General features: G+C 34.5%; 1 protein-coding gene across 2 annotated transcripts in view; it reads right to left on the reverse strand.

Annotated features, from left to right (window-relative positions):
* The window catches only part of CNTN5 (contactin 5), a 1,399,046-nt gene that overhangs the window by 53,311 nt on the left and 1,329,749 nt on the right, over positions 1–15,986 (reverse strand). For both annotated transcript variants that reach the window (XM_045038579.1, XM_023239314.2), the window contains 3 exons: positions 12,712–12,782; positions 10,177–10,411; positions 1,484–1,593 (listed from right to left, as the gene is read on the reverse strand). In XM_045038579.1, coding sequence (XP_044894514.1) covers positions 1,484–1,593; positions 10,177–10,411; positions 12,712–12,782 — 416 coding nt within the window. The remainder of the gene's footprint in view (positions 1–1,483; positions 1,594–10,176; positions 10,412–12,711; positions 12,783–15,986) is intronic.

Below are 15,986 nucleotides of genomic sequence, written 5' to 3' on the forward strand. Positions count from 1 at the left end.
GTAAAGAAGGGAGGATAGAAGGATAAGGAAGGAGAGGGAGTTGAGCAAGAGTGTGGCCTCAGGTAATCCAGCCTTGTCCTGATGCACACAGCAAAGACAATGCACCATAAAATACACCATAAAGTTGTTTTCTTCTTCAGTCAAGGGACCAGTGTCAGCCAATCATTGGCTTGGGGTTGCCTAATTTTGGGAAGGGGATTTTTAAGGGAAAGCAGCATTCCTGAGTGAAGGCAATTCTCCAAAGGTGGAAATTGAGCAAAGAAAACCCGCAGAAGCTGGGAGATGTGTACTGGCCCCTGAAGTGTAACAAAGCAGGCTACCCCAATGTCTTCTACAGTGGTATTAAAAGTACAGATATTCATTCATTCAACAAATATTTATTGTAGCTCTCATGGTCCAAGAACTACCAGATGCTGAGATTCTTTGGTAAATAGATATGGTCTTTGCAGCATGGGTAGGGAGACAAGGAGATATTAGTCAAATAAACATGCAATCATGATGTGGCACATAGTGAATTATTACTTCAAATAGTAAATCAAAGCAATATTACAGAAACAAATCCATGATATTGCATAGATAATGGTTTCTCATAACTGGTCCTTGCTGTAACTCTTAAGAAAAATTGTGTGAATTTTTTTATCATAGTAATCACTATCTAATGCTGGCAGTATATTAATCAAATATTTCTCAGGCATTATTTCAAACCTCAGATAGAATTAAAAAAATGTGTTTTCAGCCTGAAATCATGTTGGAGTACAAGTCTTATATTTGATAATTATTTAAGTTTAAAGGACGCTGGATGGTAACTATTTTTCTGATTTTAGAAATTATCCCTCCTGACAAACCAACACAAGAAGTAGAGATCTTGTTTTTGAAGAATATTCAAGCTCATAGACTGCCTACAATCCTCTAGTTCATGTGGAGGCTAAAATTTCATTGAAGTCATTGAAATGTTATGAAACGTTCACCATTAAAAGGTCTGCATAATTGTGTTTGAAAATAGAAAAAAACTAAGGGCAAAAAGTCATTTGAATGAATATGCATAGACCACGAAGTCCAAGCAAATTTTGAGAAGTCAGTATAGGAGGTATGATCTGCCAAGACAGTATAATAGGAAAACTTGTTTTATACATTTATTTATTGGAAGAAAATACACAAAAACATTTTTATCCACAAAAACATTTGTAACTACCAATAAATCAGATATCAGTAAATATCCATTTGTAACTCCTGATTTTTATATAATGGTTTATTCTCATCTCTTTAAAAAATTCTTTACATGGTACTATGGAAAATACTGTGCTAAAAAATAAGCCAGCTAATGAACAACATGTCAGTAAAATAGCATATTTCTTACTTTCTTTGCCATGGAGCAAAATTTCAAAAGAATATAATTCTGTTGAAGTGTCACCAAACTATTTCTTTTGGAGATTGCAGTGGCAGCAAAAATAACAAGGCTTATTTTCAATAATTCTGTTCATACCTCAAATCCCTGTGGTCTTCCTAGACTTTCTTTAATATGTTTCCATGCAACAAGAATCTCTGACACAGACACACTTGTAGCCTTGACATCTGTAGGAGCAGCACTGGGTTCTGTACAAAGGAAAATGGAAATAATAAACTCTGATGGTAACAAGTTATGTCTATCAAAGCATTGCACCTGAATCTGTCAGGTGTTACTTCCTTCTACCTTTTTTTTGAAATGAAGTGTTGTGGTAGTTGTGAAAAACAAAAGATAAAAAGATGGTCTTTTTGTATTTTTCTACTTGGGTCAAGTCTCATGTCTTTACCAAGACAAATGACAAATCTAGCAAGGCAAACAAAGAAGATCTTTATCCTTGGATTGACCACGACATTCCTGGAGAAGTTAAATTGTCTGACTTAAATTGTCTGCCAGTCTAGCACAACGATTAAAAGCATGGACTAGAGATTCAGGTGTGGCTATTTTGTTGCTGCTGTTGTTTTCTGCCTTCAAAAGAATTATTTACCTTGAGGCAAGTTGCCTTTTTTTTTATGCCCCAGTTCCCTCATCTGTAATATGGACATAATAAGAGTACTTATCTCAGAGGTTTTTAAGGTTAGTTTTAGGTGGAATAATACATACAAGATATTTAGCACAATGCTTGGCCCTTAAAGCATTCACTCACAAAATATCACTTGTTATTATTTTACTTTACTTTTTTTACCCCTGTAGGCACAGAGTCAAAATTTCATGTTTTGTTGTTGTTGTTGTTCCAACCACAAAACTACATTTCCATGATTGTATATATAATATGATATGAATCATGATATTCAAAAGGCATGCGTTGACTTTTAAGATAGGTATGGACTGAAAAAGAAAGGCCCTGAATGTCTCAGTCCTACTGCTCAAAAGTATGTTTTCATCCATTCCTATGCTTAGTGACCTTTCTCACTATTTTTTTCCAAATACACCGTGTCTGACTGGCATCCATCAAGAGGTACACTTTACTTGAGGTTGCACTGCATGTGAGTAACAAAATATTTTCAGCTTTGACATTGCTGAATCATAAATACTATGTCACAAACACACGTTAAATGAAATGGCAGAATAAAGGCCATATATTAGTTCAAACAGTTCTGTACAAAGTTGATTTAAAGAACCCCTGCTGTATAAAAATTGTAGAGACTTAAATACTAAAAATGTAACTGGTAAGAGTTTAATCTATTGAAGTTTCTTTTCACTTTCTCCCCCCGACCTTTTCCTTTTAGAATCAGGGAACCAAATATGACAAAATTCTAAATAAGATATTTAAAAATAATTATTAGAGATATTAAAGGAATTATAACTATTTACTGAGATCTTTCTTGTTTTGATGGAAGGTAGTCATACATCTATCTGGAGAAACTTTTTCTCCAGAAAATGAAGATTTTCCAGAAATGAAGATTTTTTTATTTAATAGGAGTCAATAGGAGTCAAAATTCTTGATTTTGCAAGTAAATAAAAGGAAATGCTGATGTTCTTATGGTGTGTGCAACCCAATCTCCAGATTTAAGGTGCCATGTATTTGACAGACAGCCACCCATTGGGTATCGCTTGTTACTAGCAAGCAGTTTTGCTTCTCTTTTAAATGAATGCATTGCAGAGATTTGTGTGTCACAGGCCTTCTTTCAGCTTTTTTACTATTGAAGCAATTATATCTTTGTCAGAAAAGTTTGCACAGAGATAAATAATTTCAGAAGAACAAAATATGTGGTTGGGTGGAAGCCTTTCTACCTCTATCTCCAGAGAAAGAAATAATTTCTCTCTCAGCTTTCTATAGCACTGCACAAGCTTAAGAACTTCTCAAATGGAGATAAGAAAGTTTTAAAAAGTAAAGTTTAAAAAACAAGAAAAATATCAAGAACTATTTCTCAAACAAGCACCCCAGTTTCTATTTAAAAGCTCTGAGGACTTTAACTCAGAATCAGACCCAAGCTGACATTTCATAGATGCATTCTTGGGGGCTAAATATTATAGCTACATCTAATTGAATGAAGGTAAATGAGTCAAACAAAAACTGAAGAGTTATTTTTTATTTGGAAACAAATTAAAATAGTAAATAGTATCAGAAGTAAACCTATGCCGACCTAAATTTGAAATTGAAGCATGTAAAAAAATTGACCTCAGTCAGTTTACTTCCAGCAGTTTCAGTAGTATTGTCACAGCTGGGTGAACATTTTCACATGGATTGAAAGGTTTTTCTGTAAGCAAGAGTAACTATCACAGAATGTGGTTTGGACAGGAACTAACTGTTCTATTTGGGTATCCCATTGTAACTGAACAATGGAAAGTACCTAGAAAGAATTTTAGACAGTCACTTAGATCAAAAGTCATAAATGGATGGTCAATGAGTCTTTCGTCATATTCTGTATGTCCCAATAATATATTAATTTATTTCAACATTTCATATAAAAATAAGAATTTCTAGCTTATTTTGGAAAAAAAAGTGGCAATACTAAGCCTGAATTCATGGATGTTGATAGATGAGAGAATTAGCAGTTTGTCCCATTAGTCAGGGCATAGTCTTTTCAGGTTGCCCAGAGTCCCTACCACTACCTATTATCTCACACTGGGACTACTTCACTGATTTATATCTCTTACCTGATCTTATAGGCTTTTGAGTTATGGATGTATGTTTTAGATCCATGTTCTCATTTTGCAGATGAAAATGTGACCTATACACAGGTTGATTTATCCAAACTCTGCTTCTAGCTCTGAAACAACTCCAACTAGAACTCAGGTCTCAAGTAATCTTTTCTGTGTTGCTTTTAAATTGGCACCAGGCAGCAATAGGCTCATTCTGTATTTCTTAGAGTCAGTTCTGAGGCACAGAAGAGATTTTAGGGGAAACACAGGTAGTTCATTTTCTTGCTGTTCAATTACTTCCAAATAACTGACAGAAGAATAGATGGAATAACAAACAACAACAATAGCAAATAGATGAGGGGAACAACCAAAGATAATAATAATTGCCATTTATTGAGGATTTCGTAGTCTTACTCAAAATTCCTTACATGAACTAATTGATCCTTTCAGCAACCTTTCTATAACTATCATTAATTTTGCAGATACAAAATTGAAGGCCAGAGAGGTAAGCAACTTGCCCAAGATCACACAGCTGCTAGAATGCAGAGAGGATTTGAGCAGGGCAATCCTAACTACCATGCTGTTCTGCTTCTATGCACGTATCTGTGTTTACACACCTAATGCTTTTCCCTGTGCTATCGCTCTCTTTTTTCCTTGCTCCACCACACCTACTAACTTTTCTCAATATTGATGTTGGGATCTCCACTTGGGCTCTCTACTTTAAGTCTTGCCAGAAGGCACCTAAATCCCTGTCATATTTTATTTAACTCCACTACAGGCTTATGATCAGCTCCTTTTATTTCCGTTTCATAGAGCTTTTGATAAAGTTGAACGCCAGCTGCACTGCTTGTCATAGATCCTGTGCATTTCTAAAACTCTCCTGATCTGTAAATAATAGGAAGTTTCCTGCCAGTCTCACTACTATTAGACTCAGGTAATTCAGTGACTTATTTCAGAGACTGTACTAGTTATGTCTAATAGATTCAGAAACGTAAAAAGATTTTTTTCTTTCACTTATTATGATATTAATTAGGCCATGGCTAACTCTTTCACTCCAGTATTGGGATATAAAGTGAACAAGCTGACTGAGAGATTTCAATTTCTGTCAGATTAAACATTGTGAACAGCATTACCATGTTCATGAATTTAGATAATACATATTTATTAAGTGACTTAACAGCTGGGGTTCTCCAACTAATATGGGGGATGTGTTTGTAATATTGATTATACATCTGACTTCCCAGGAGGGGTGAGCAACAGCATTAATCAAAGGAGAGTTTAATAAACTCCTTGGGAGAAAGGTTATGGTTTCATTATTTAAAAATTCAGTGAAGACAGCTGTAGTTGAACTTTTACAGGCAATAATCCAAATGGATCATCTGGCAAAGACATGAAATTATTCCTTGTATTTTACAACTAATATGCCAATTTATTAATTTTCAAGTTCACATAAATCCTACTGAGTGCAGTTTCAGCAAGGAACTGATCTGGAGAATAACACCTCATGAATGTTGGGTTTTAATTTGAGCTGTGGTAGCTCCACTTGCAATAAGATAATTGCATATCATTTTCTGCAAATGAGAAGAAAATCTTTGGTTTTAATAAAAATAAAAGCAGCACACTTTTTACATACAAGGGAAAAGTCAAATAAACTAGAAAAAGCTAAAATATATCACAAATAAACAAATATTGTATACTATAATTAATCTATAATGAATTTCCCTCTATTAAATGTAGTTGAATGCCCAGGTTCTTTTCCTTTCAAAAGTATAATAACAAGGACTAAGTGGAAGATGAATGTAAGTTCGACTAATAAGTATTTCTAGATATATGGAAGTGAAAGCCAGTTGGATTTCTCCTATGGAGAAAAATCACTCTTTTTCATTTCTACCATGCATTATAAACCCCATATGTTGCAACTTCGCTTTTATTTAAAAAAAAAATAGAATTGTTTCCAGAATGAGGGTATTGTAGAGGGTTATAGTATACCATAGATATTTGAAGTCAAATCAAGATTATAATGCACATAATTCTTGCTTGGTTTAAATGGTATAGATAGGGGCGCCTGGGTGGCTCAGTCGGTTGGGCGGCCGACTTCAGCTCAGGTCATGATCTCATGGTCCGTGAGTTCAGGCCCCGCGTCGGGCTCTGCGCTGACAGCTCAGAGCCTCGAGCCCGTTTCAGATTCTGTGTCTCCCTCTCTCTCTGACCCTCCCCTGCTTATGCTCTGTCTCTCTCTATCTCAAAAATAAACATTAAAAAAAAATTAAAAAAAAATAAATGGTATAGATAATTGGTACATGTGCAAGGTGCAAGACATGGGAGTCTTAACAGGGAAATATTTCTCCTTCCAGGGTTATCTAGAGTCATTTAGGGTTACTTCTGTTATAAAATTTTAAAAGGTTTCAAAGCCTCAAGAGGTTTAGCAGAAGAACTATTTGGAGCTTTTTCGGCAGTATTCTAGGGCTGCAGTCCACGTCAGAGTCGCAAGAGTAAAGGTCATTTCACAAGTGATTTATCAAGTTTAAATACTTACAAATGATGAGTGCTTTTACTAAATTATCACATTCAAAATTTTCCCTATAATGTAATTTTCACTCTCATTCCAATTTACTGTCTTGAGAGGAAAAAGATGGAAGGTATGAGGAATTCATATAACCACTTATAGAAGTGTGCTCTGGTTGTGAATATCATCCATCATCGATGGACCACAGGAAAATGGGTTGGGGCCAGTATTGTAAGGTTGTCTTGAGGTCCTTGCTTCTTCCAAACAACATGAATGCTGGTAGCTACATTTGACATAGCATCTGGCATATGTGTTCTTCCTGACTGCTGTCAGCTGTGAAAAGCTGTCTTCTCTATGGTACTCCAGGAATGTAGCTATTTATCTCGATATGAAGAGGAAGAACTATGCTGGTGAACAAAGATAGAATGTCAGTCCTACTCCTTGTTCTTTACTTTAAGAATATGGAGGGCTTTTGAGGTGATCAGGAAGTGAACTAGGTTAATGGAAGAACAAAGACAGAATCTACCTTTTGGAGAACTACAGTCTCAGATCAGTTGGACTTTGGGCAAGAGTATCATGACAAAGGCACATTTTGCATGATATATGTTGAGGATGAAACTTACCATTAATAAACAGTCCACATTTTGAATATTAAAAAAAAACAAAGGCACACTTTGAATCTGTATGAACATCTGCAGATGTAGAGAAGGGGAACCTGCGCTGGAATGAGTACAATATATTATTTTACCAGTTCATTACAGTCCTTGACTCTTTTAAAAAATAGTTTAATATTCAAAATATTCACTTCTTTTAAAGTAATTTCCCTATTCTAGGAAAATTAGAATTTAGAGTACTTAAAAATACAGAATAAATTGACAAGCTTTCTGATTCAGATTTGTAATGGCTTCTAGAGATGTTCTAATTCGGGATTTTCATTTTTAAAGTGGAGGAGTATTGGGGCACCTGGGTGGCTCAGTTGGTTAGGCATCCAACTTTGGCTCAGGTCATGATCTTGTGGCTTGTGGGTTTGAGCCCCATGTCGGGCTCTGTGCTGACAGCTCGCTCAGAGCCTAGAGCTTGCTCTGGATTCTGTCTCCCTTTCTCTCTGCCTCTCCTCTGCTCACACTCTGTCTCTGTCTCTCTCAAAAATAAATAAACATTAAAGTAGAGGAGGATAAGTCTCAGAGAGGTGGATAGACTGCAATATTTTACATTTAGTGTGAGCAGGTTAACCCTGAGTCTCCAATTCCAGGAAAATGCTCTTCCTTTCCATTGTCCTGCCTTTCCTAGTTGACACAATTTAATGATGCTAACACTTTACTCATACTTACATATAAAGTTCCAAATTAGTAAATATAATTAGTGAGCCAATGCCAAATATATGTTTTAATTTTGTTATCAGAACAAAGGCTGACTACTTAGATTTAAATTTCCTGGTATCATTCATATTTCAGTCTACCAAAATAAATGAAATGTTACTATGCAATCTATTATAACAGCAACCTCAGTGCCTTTGAAAGAAGATACGCATATTTCCTATCTAGCTTGAAAGGGTAATCTCCAAAGGCAAGCTATTTCAAGTTTAAGAAAACACAGTATAAACAATGCATGGTGGTTACTATAATTTAATTTCAAAGCAAAGGTTGAAGAAGAATGTACAAATCTTGATTTGTTAAAGTCAACACTGGTGTTACTACACAAAGCATGTTCACAAACCTCTCCAATTTATCTCATGTGACCTGTGAGGTTATGTGCTTGATAATTAGGTGGAAGAAATTTTAAAGCAATAAGAAAATGCATTTCTTGAATAAAACATGTACTTCAAAATAGAGTTTTACAGTAACAAATAATGCAAAACATCATTATATATGATGAAAAACAAAATGTTATTATTATAGAAATCCATGATGACACAGTATAGGATAGTGGTTAAAAGTATGAACTTTGGAGTCAGATAGATATGGGTTCAAATCTCAGCTCTGTCACTTACTGTAGTTACTTACAACACTCTCACCTACTGAAGTGAATTTGAGAGTGTTACTTTACCTGAGCCTCAGCTTCCTGAAAAGTAGATTGAAGCTTGATATTCCTACCTCATATTTGGTTGTAAGAGTTAAGTAATATAAGTACTATGGTAAATCATCTGTATCTGGAACTCATACAAAACTTGAGATGCTAAGGCATGAGTATCTCATTGGAAGACCTATGATTCCTTGTTATTATTTGATTCTTCACCTTCCTGGTTATTGTTATACTAGGATAAGCTTTTTGTTTCTGCTTCAGAATTTGACTCTATATTTAAAAAAAAAAAAAAAAAACTCAGGGCAGCCTGTATTGAAAACTACATGTTACATAAATCAGACACTATCCTTGTGCTTTAATATTCAAATGACTGTATTTATCACCCCATCCCCTGTCTTGTAGCTCATAGTACCAAAAAGATAATTCTTTTGAGCTATTTAAATAAGTTACACGAGTGGGTACAAAGAAAGTAAAATGGTCAGTTTATATTGACAATGTTTGTTAGAAGGTGAAAGAGTGCTAGTTTTGGTGGAACATTTTTTCAATCATTTGTCACGTTTAGGGAATGTGAAGCATTGTTTTTGCTAGTAAGGCAAATTGAAATTTGGCACTTGAATAGAAGAAAAAACGAGAAAACTCACCTAAGGGGGTTAGGTCTATCATTCTTTCTTTTTCAGAAAAGTGCATTTTTGTATTAAAACTTAACCCTGGATTTTGAGGTAGGAAGGTGAGTTCACACCTGAGCACCACCACCTATTGACTGTAACCATAAATATGTCACGGTTTTACAGTTTACTCATTTGTAAAATGGGTATCCTGCTTAATTAGTCCTGCCTACATAGTAGTTTTATCTTGAGAATTAAATGTGTTTATGTATATGAAAACAACATGTTAGAGAAACATCAAGGATTTAATGATTAGACAGACTTGGGTTTAATTCTCAATTACAAAGTATGTAACCTCTAGCAAGTTCCTTAACTTTTCAACATCAATTTCTTTCTCTACAATGGGGATAATAATGTCTGTTAGACAAGATTGTCATCAGGATTTCATCATATCATGTGAAGAATTTCCAATGAAGTCCTTGTCTGGTACTTCTTTATCAGTATAATATTTTGTTTATGAGGTTAATAATAAATATTTATTGGTCATGTAAATGAAGTATTTATTTAAATTTAGTTCACATACATTTAAATTTAGTGGGTTAAAATATAAAATTATCTAGATAAAAAAACCAAGGGTGACTGGTTAAATGTCCATCCAGAGGACAGAATACACTATAGGCATTATTAATATCATTATTATCATGGAAAAATATTTCCCATATATTGTTAGGTAGTGAAGGACATAAAGCAACACATATAGACTGCTCAATTTTTCAAATAAAAATTACTTGGAAAATTTTTGAAAAAAATACATCTAAAAAGTGTAATGAAACTATGGGTAAGTTTTATTTTCTCTTTTTGTGTGACTGTACTTTCTAATATACGTACAAAAATGTTTCATGCATATAACATGCATTAGTAAAATGTTGCATGTAAATTATCATAAAGAAACTGACCTCCTTCAGCTGAACAGATAACCACAATCTGACTGAAAGGTCCATCTCCTTTATTGTTATAAACTCCAACCTTCACTTCAAAGGGAGTAAGAGGAGGAACACTTTCATCCCGATAAATGAATTTTGAAGCTTCAGAGGATGTCACCATTTTTTCCTTCCAGCCACGTGTTCCATTGGGCCTGAAAGCTACAATATAGCCAAAGCCTTCCCCATTCTGAAACTCTTCAGATACTGGCTAAAGAAGAAAAGTTCAGTTAATTATCAGTAAAATAATTGATTCAAAAAGCCATTTCTACCAAACTTCATTTTTTTTTTCAAATTATGGATAACCAGAGAAAAGAAGACTTTCAAATCTCTAATGCTCCCCTGGAAGCCAATATATAGCACAATCACTTGACAGTCTTTGGAAACTTAAAAGGGGTTAAAAGCAAAAGATAAAAACTTAAATAATATCAGTTGATATTTAAGAGGAGTATCAAGGATACTGAAAACTCTTGAAATCAAACAAATTTAAACCACTTTGTCATGTATATGAAATTAACATTCCATACTAGAATGCAACATGTTGGGGAAAACTGTCATATGGTCTGGTGGTCTGAAAAATCTGGTTGTTGGTAATGCTCTGCAGAGCCCATTGCACAGAAAAGATAGGAGATGTTAACATAAGAAGTTTTTTTTTTATTATTTTTAATGTTTATTTATTTTTGAGAGACAGAGAGAGACAGAGTGTGAGCGGGGGAGGGGCAGAGAGCGAGGGAGACGCAGAATCCAAAGCAGGCTCCAGGCCCTGAGCTGTTGGCACAGAGCCCAATGTGGGGCTCAAACTCACAAGCGGTGAGATCATGACCTGCGCCGAAGTCGGATGCTTAACTGACTGAGCCACCCAGGCGCCCCTGTAAGTTTTTTTTTTTTATAGTGTTTTCTTTTTCATTTGTTTTTGGGCTTATTAATGTGAAGACATTACAAAATAGTATTTGTTCAAATAACTCTTACTATATGCTTACATATGAAATGGACATAAACTGTACACTATAGAAAGGAGTAATTGTGATTGACTATTTAGTCAAAGTAGCAGTTACTACACTGCCTAGCTAATGCTTGATACATAGTAGATACCCAATAAATACTTGACTGAACATTTTTTTTTCTTTTGAGTTTTGATTTAAGGGAAAAGTGTATACAGTAAAGGAAAAGAGACAAAGCCTATTATATCAAAATACTGAATGTTTATATCTCCCCAAAATTCATATGATGAAATCCTAATCCCCAATGCGATGGTATTAAGAGGTGGGGCTTTTGGTAGGTTATCAAGTTATGAGGGCAGAGACATATGTAGGGGAATAGTGCTTTATAAAGGAAACTCCAGAGAGTTCTTTAGCTCCTGTGTTATGTGAGGGTAAAGTGAGAAAGTGGCCATCTATTAACCAGACAGCAGGCTCTCACTAGACTGAAATCTGTTGGTGACTTGATCCTAAATTTCCAGGCTCCAGAACTGTGAGAAATAAATTTCTGGCATGTATAAGTCACCCCCAGTCTTTGGTATGCTTCTTTTCGCAGCTGGGTCTGAGACACAAAGCTGATAAGGATGGGAATTCTACTTAAAGAGATTTGATCTCAGTGAAGTTCAGGTATTGGGAAGTTAATTCCTGTACAGAAATCTAAAATAAGAAATAAATTTTTACTGAGGAAGAAGGGGATGGACAGGATAACAGGACAGAGGATATGCTCATGGAGATTACTTTGTGGGAAATGTTTTTCTGTACATTTTATCATTGCTTTTAGAGACTATCAGGTATTTGTTCAGTTTGTTCCAGTAGACATTTCCATTTACTTTACATTTTCATATTCTAAAGAACAGTTCTGTGACCTATATAGTTATGTTTGATAATAAGGTAATCTAGCATCAATAAAAGGATAGTAGCTTCACAGGAAATAAATGTATCTCTCACACCCCCTCTTCCCTGCTTCCTTTATAGAAGAAAAATCAGAGATCATATAGTGAGGGAGACAAGAGAACAAAATCAAAGTCTTAATTTCACTACTTATCAGGAAAAGTACTGTGCCTCAGTTTCATAATTTTTAAAATGAAGAAAAATTATTATCCTTATTAATAGGGTTATTATCCTTACTAGCCGAGGCACTGTTCCACAAATTCAGTGGCAGTCATTTTCTTCTTCCCCAATGGTTTTAGTAAGTGTACTATTTGTGAAATAGTTAAATGTCAAACTAAGCCAAGCAAACATCTGAAGTAGTTTATGGAAGGATGTGTTTTAATTATCCAAACTTTATTCTGAGATAGCTACATGACAGGAAGACATACTTCTTTAGTTTTGAAGAAAAGTCAACTGGGGCTGGATATGAAATGAGACAGGTTCACGTTGGCAATATTCATCTGAGAAATATATGATCAAAGTGTTTCTTAACCTCATTCAAACCAAAATTCTTCAGTTTCTCTGTACCAAGTACAGAACATATATGTAGCCTTATTTTCTAAGGAATCAACAAGTTTTGATATCTGAGTACAGACTTTCTTACCTCCCAGGCTATGACTAACTCATGCCTTCTTCCACTTCTTCCACTTACATTGGTGGGTGCTGTCTTTGGAACTGTGGATTAAAAATAGGCCAGAGTGAGGACAATAAATAGATGTTTAATTTGAGAGTCCTTGTAAGAATATATTTTGACACTACTCATGTTCTGAAAAATCCCAAAACAAACAATTAAAATTTGAAGTTAGAATGCTCATATTCCATATTAATTAAAACAAAATGTCTGTGACAGATACCCTGATTTCAAATCTATGTGGGAGAGTTTTATATATATTTTTCATGGCCACACAATGCATTACCAAACTAATCCTATTGTAAACGTTCTGTGGTAGTAAGATTGAGATCGTAATTAACACTATAGTTAAGGACATCTACTAATGGTTAAATTTCATTCTAAAAACTCTCCTTTCTAATGATGTGACTCTCCTGTGGTCTCAAGGCTTGAAGAGCTCCTAGAAAGTAAACAGGTTGTCTTATTACTGCTTTACCAGAACCCCCAGGAAGCTCCAATTTAAGGAAATGTGGCAACAGTTCCATAGACTGAGAACCTATTTAAATAAATAAACATTTAAAAAAACTATCAAGAGTGAATCTCTCTGTAAATTGTAAAATATATAACTACCCGATGAAATTTTTTCAAATGAATAACTATTAAAAGAATAAATGTGTCAAAGGAATAAATTTCTCCTTCACTGCACCAAACCACAAAACTTGCAGTTGAAAGGGAACATTTTCAAATGAAGAACTATTAAATGAAAAAAACTATTAAAAGAAATCATTTTCTAAGCTATGAGCCCGCATTAAAAATTTTACACTTCAGCATTGCCTTTATATCCTTGCATATAGTTTTTAAATGATATCGATAAACTCATAAACAATAAATTCACTCTCATATATTACCTACTTGGATGAAAGGTTATTAATTACTGGTAGATATTCATACAGCATTTTATGTACAGGAAAAACTGGTGCAGAATTTATATTCCACTAGAAAGGAAAAAAAAGGAGGTGGGAGAGAATAGTCTGTGAATATATAATTGGCTCCACTGAATAAAGACTTTTATTCACCAGGGTTTAAATTCAGTATCTTTGGACACTTTCCTCCATGAACATGAGTCCTCATCTTGCTCATGCACAAGTAGAAGGATATATACAGCAGTGGTTACCAATCTTTCTTTCACAGTGATGTATATATTAAAATTATTCATATGTGAAGTTCACTCTCATGAATTCCCTGAGAATTAAATGGAATTGGATACCCCTTTGTCTCTCATTCAAGAAATCACAAAATATTCAACTGAGAAAAAAATGATGGTATCAGAGCAATAACTGTGATATATACTAATTTATATAAAGAGCAAGCAAATCATTTATTAATTTGAGTTTTTATTAGTAGTCATAGTTATTGCTAGATATAGCAACCTATGACATATCTGTTTGACACCAGGTCCCCAAGACACTGTTATATAGTCCTAGTTCTAAATTTATCTTCTAGTCCATGGCATAGGGTAAGACACACAGGAGTGGAGCTGGGTTAACTGTATGCATAAAAGAACAGGGATCTAAGGTTCCAAATATTCCCTCAGTGGCTAATCTCAGAGTTATGAATGTTGTGATCATCAATGCAAGTCAAATAAATAGATAAGCAAATTATTTTGTTGACACAATGTTACTATGGCTTCTCATAGTACCATTTGTTTGTAAAAAATGAATGAACACACACACACACACACACACACACACTTCATATTCATATTTGACAACAAACAGTTAAATAATATTATGAGTATTATCTACCAGAGATATTTACTTTGTCTATTACACTGGAATAACTAAAGTTATGTCCTAAACTTAGGATTTTGAATCCTCTTCCTTGAGGATACTTTCCCTATAATCATGGATTTTGTGGAAATAATAGGCACTGAATATTCTTTTCCATTTTATTCAGCTATCAAACATCACCCAAAAGGAGGATGTTTGTAACCTTTAGCTTAGAACTGGAGAGTAGTCTGTAGGCTCTCCAGTAAACATCTCTTGAAAGTCATTTAAAAGATACGAGTAGAATAAAACACAAGTGACTATTCGATCCTTTCTTCTGAAGCCTTGGTAATATTGTTCCACAGTCCATTAATGCTTTTATTTTTTAGAAAATATATTTATATTTTTCAAATATTTTAACTTTGTAATTAAAAAAATAAAAACAAACTAATAAAATATTTGGTGAAAATTTCTACTTTGAGGAAATGAGAAAGCAATATAACACCTTCTATGATGTGATTTGTTTTTCTGTGAGTAATTTCATCATCAAATTACCCATAAATGATCCATATTGGAAAATTTTTTTATTATTTGAAATCAATCTTTGAAGTTTTCCTATTACTGCTAAAGTCTTTTCAAGAGAAGATAGCCCATATCAATTTAATATAAAGAATAAGATCCTGCTCTTTCTCATCTGATCTCCAATTTTAACGTATAATAAATGGCACAAAGAAGGTATTATGGTTCACTGTGTTAATAATATGTGTCTAGGGGCACCTGGGTGGCTCAGTCAGTGAAGCATCTGACTTCGGCTCAGGTCATGATCTTGTGGTTCTTGGGTTCGAGTCCCATGTTGGGCTCTGTGCTGACAGCTCAGAGCCTGGAGCCTGCTTCAGATTCTGTGTCTCCCCCTCTCTCTGCCCCTCCCTTGCTCATGCGCTCTCTCTCTCTCTCTCTCTCTCTCTCTCTCTCAAAAATAAACATTAAAAAATTTTAATGGTATATGTCTATAAAATCAACTGTTCTTAATTTAAAAAAGCTCACTAGCTATAATAGGAACTACTCATAGAAAAGTTAAGTCTTCAAACACATAGCAACATCCTAAGTGTCCATCCTAAGATGAATAGATAAATAGAATACACATGCTTGAATATTATTTTGCCAGAAATGAAGGCATTATGCCAAGCGAAATAAGCCAGACAGGGAAATACTGTGTGATCTCACTTATGTGTGGAATCTAAAAAAAAATGGGGTTGCTAGAATCAGAATAGATTTGATGGTTGCCAAAGGTGGAGAATGGTGGGTGGGAAAAATGGGTGAAGGTGGTCAAGAGGTAAAAATTTCCAGTTATAAAATAAAAAGTTCTGGGCATGTAATATATGGGATGGTGACTATAATTAACAATATTGTGTACTTCAAAGTTGCTGAAAGATCTTAAAAATCCTTATTACAAGGAAAAAAAATTGTAACTATGTGAGGTGATGGATGCTAACCTACTCATTA

The sequence above is a fragment of the Felis catus genome, chromosome D1, assembly GCF_018350175.1.
Source record: "Felis catus isolate Fca126 chromosome D1, F.catus_Fca126_mat1.0, whole genome shotgun sequence".
NCBI classification, from domain to species: domain Eukaryota; kingdom Metazoa; phylum Chordata; class Mammalia; order Carnivora; family Felidae; genus Felis; species Felis catus.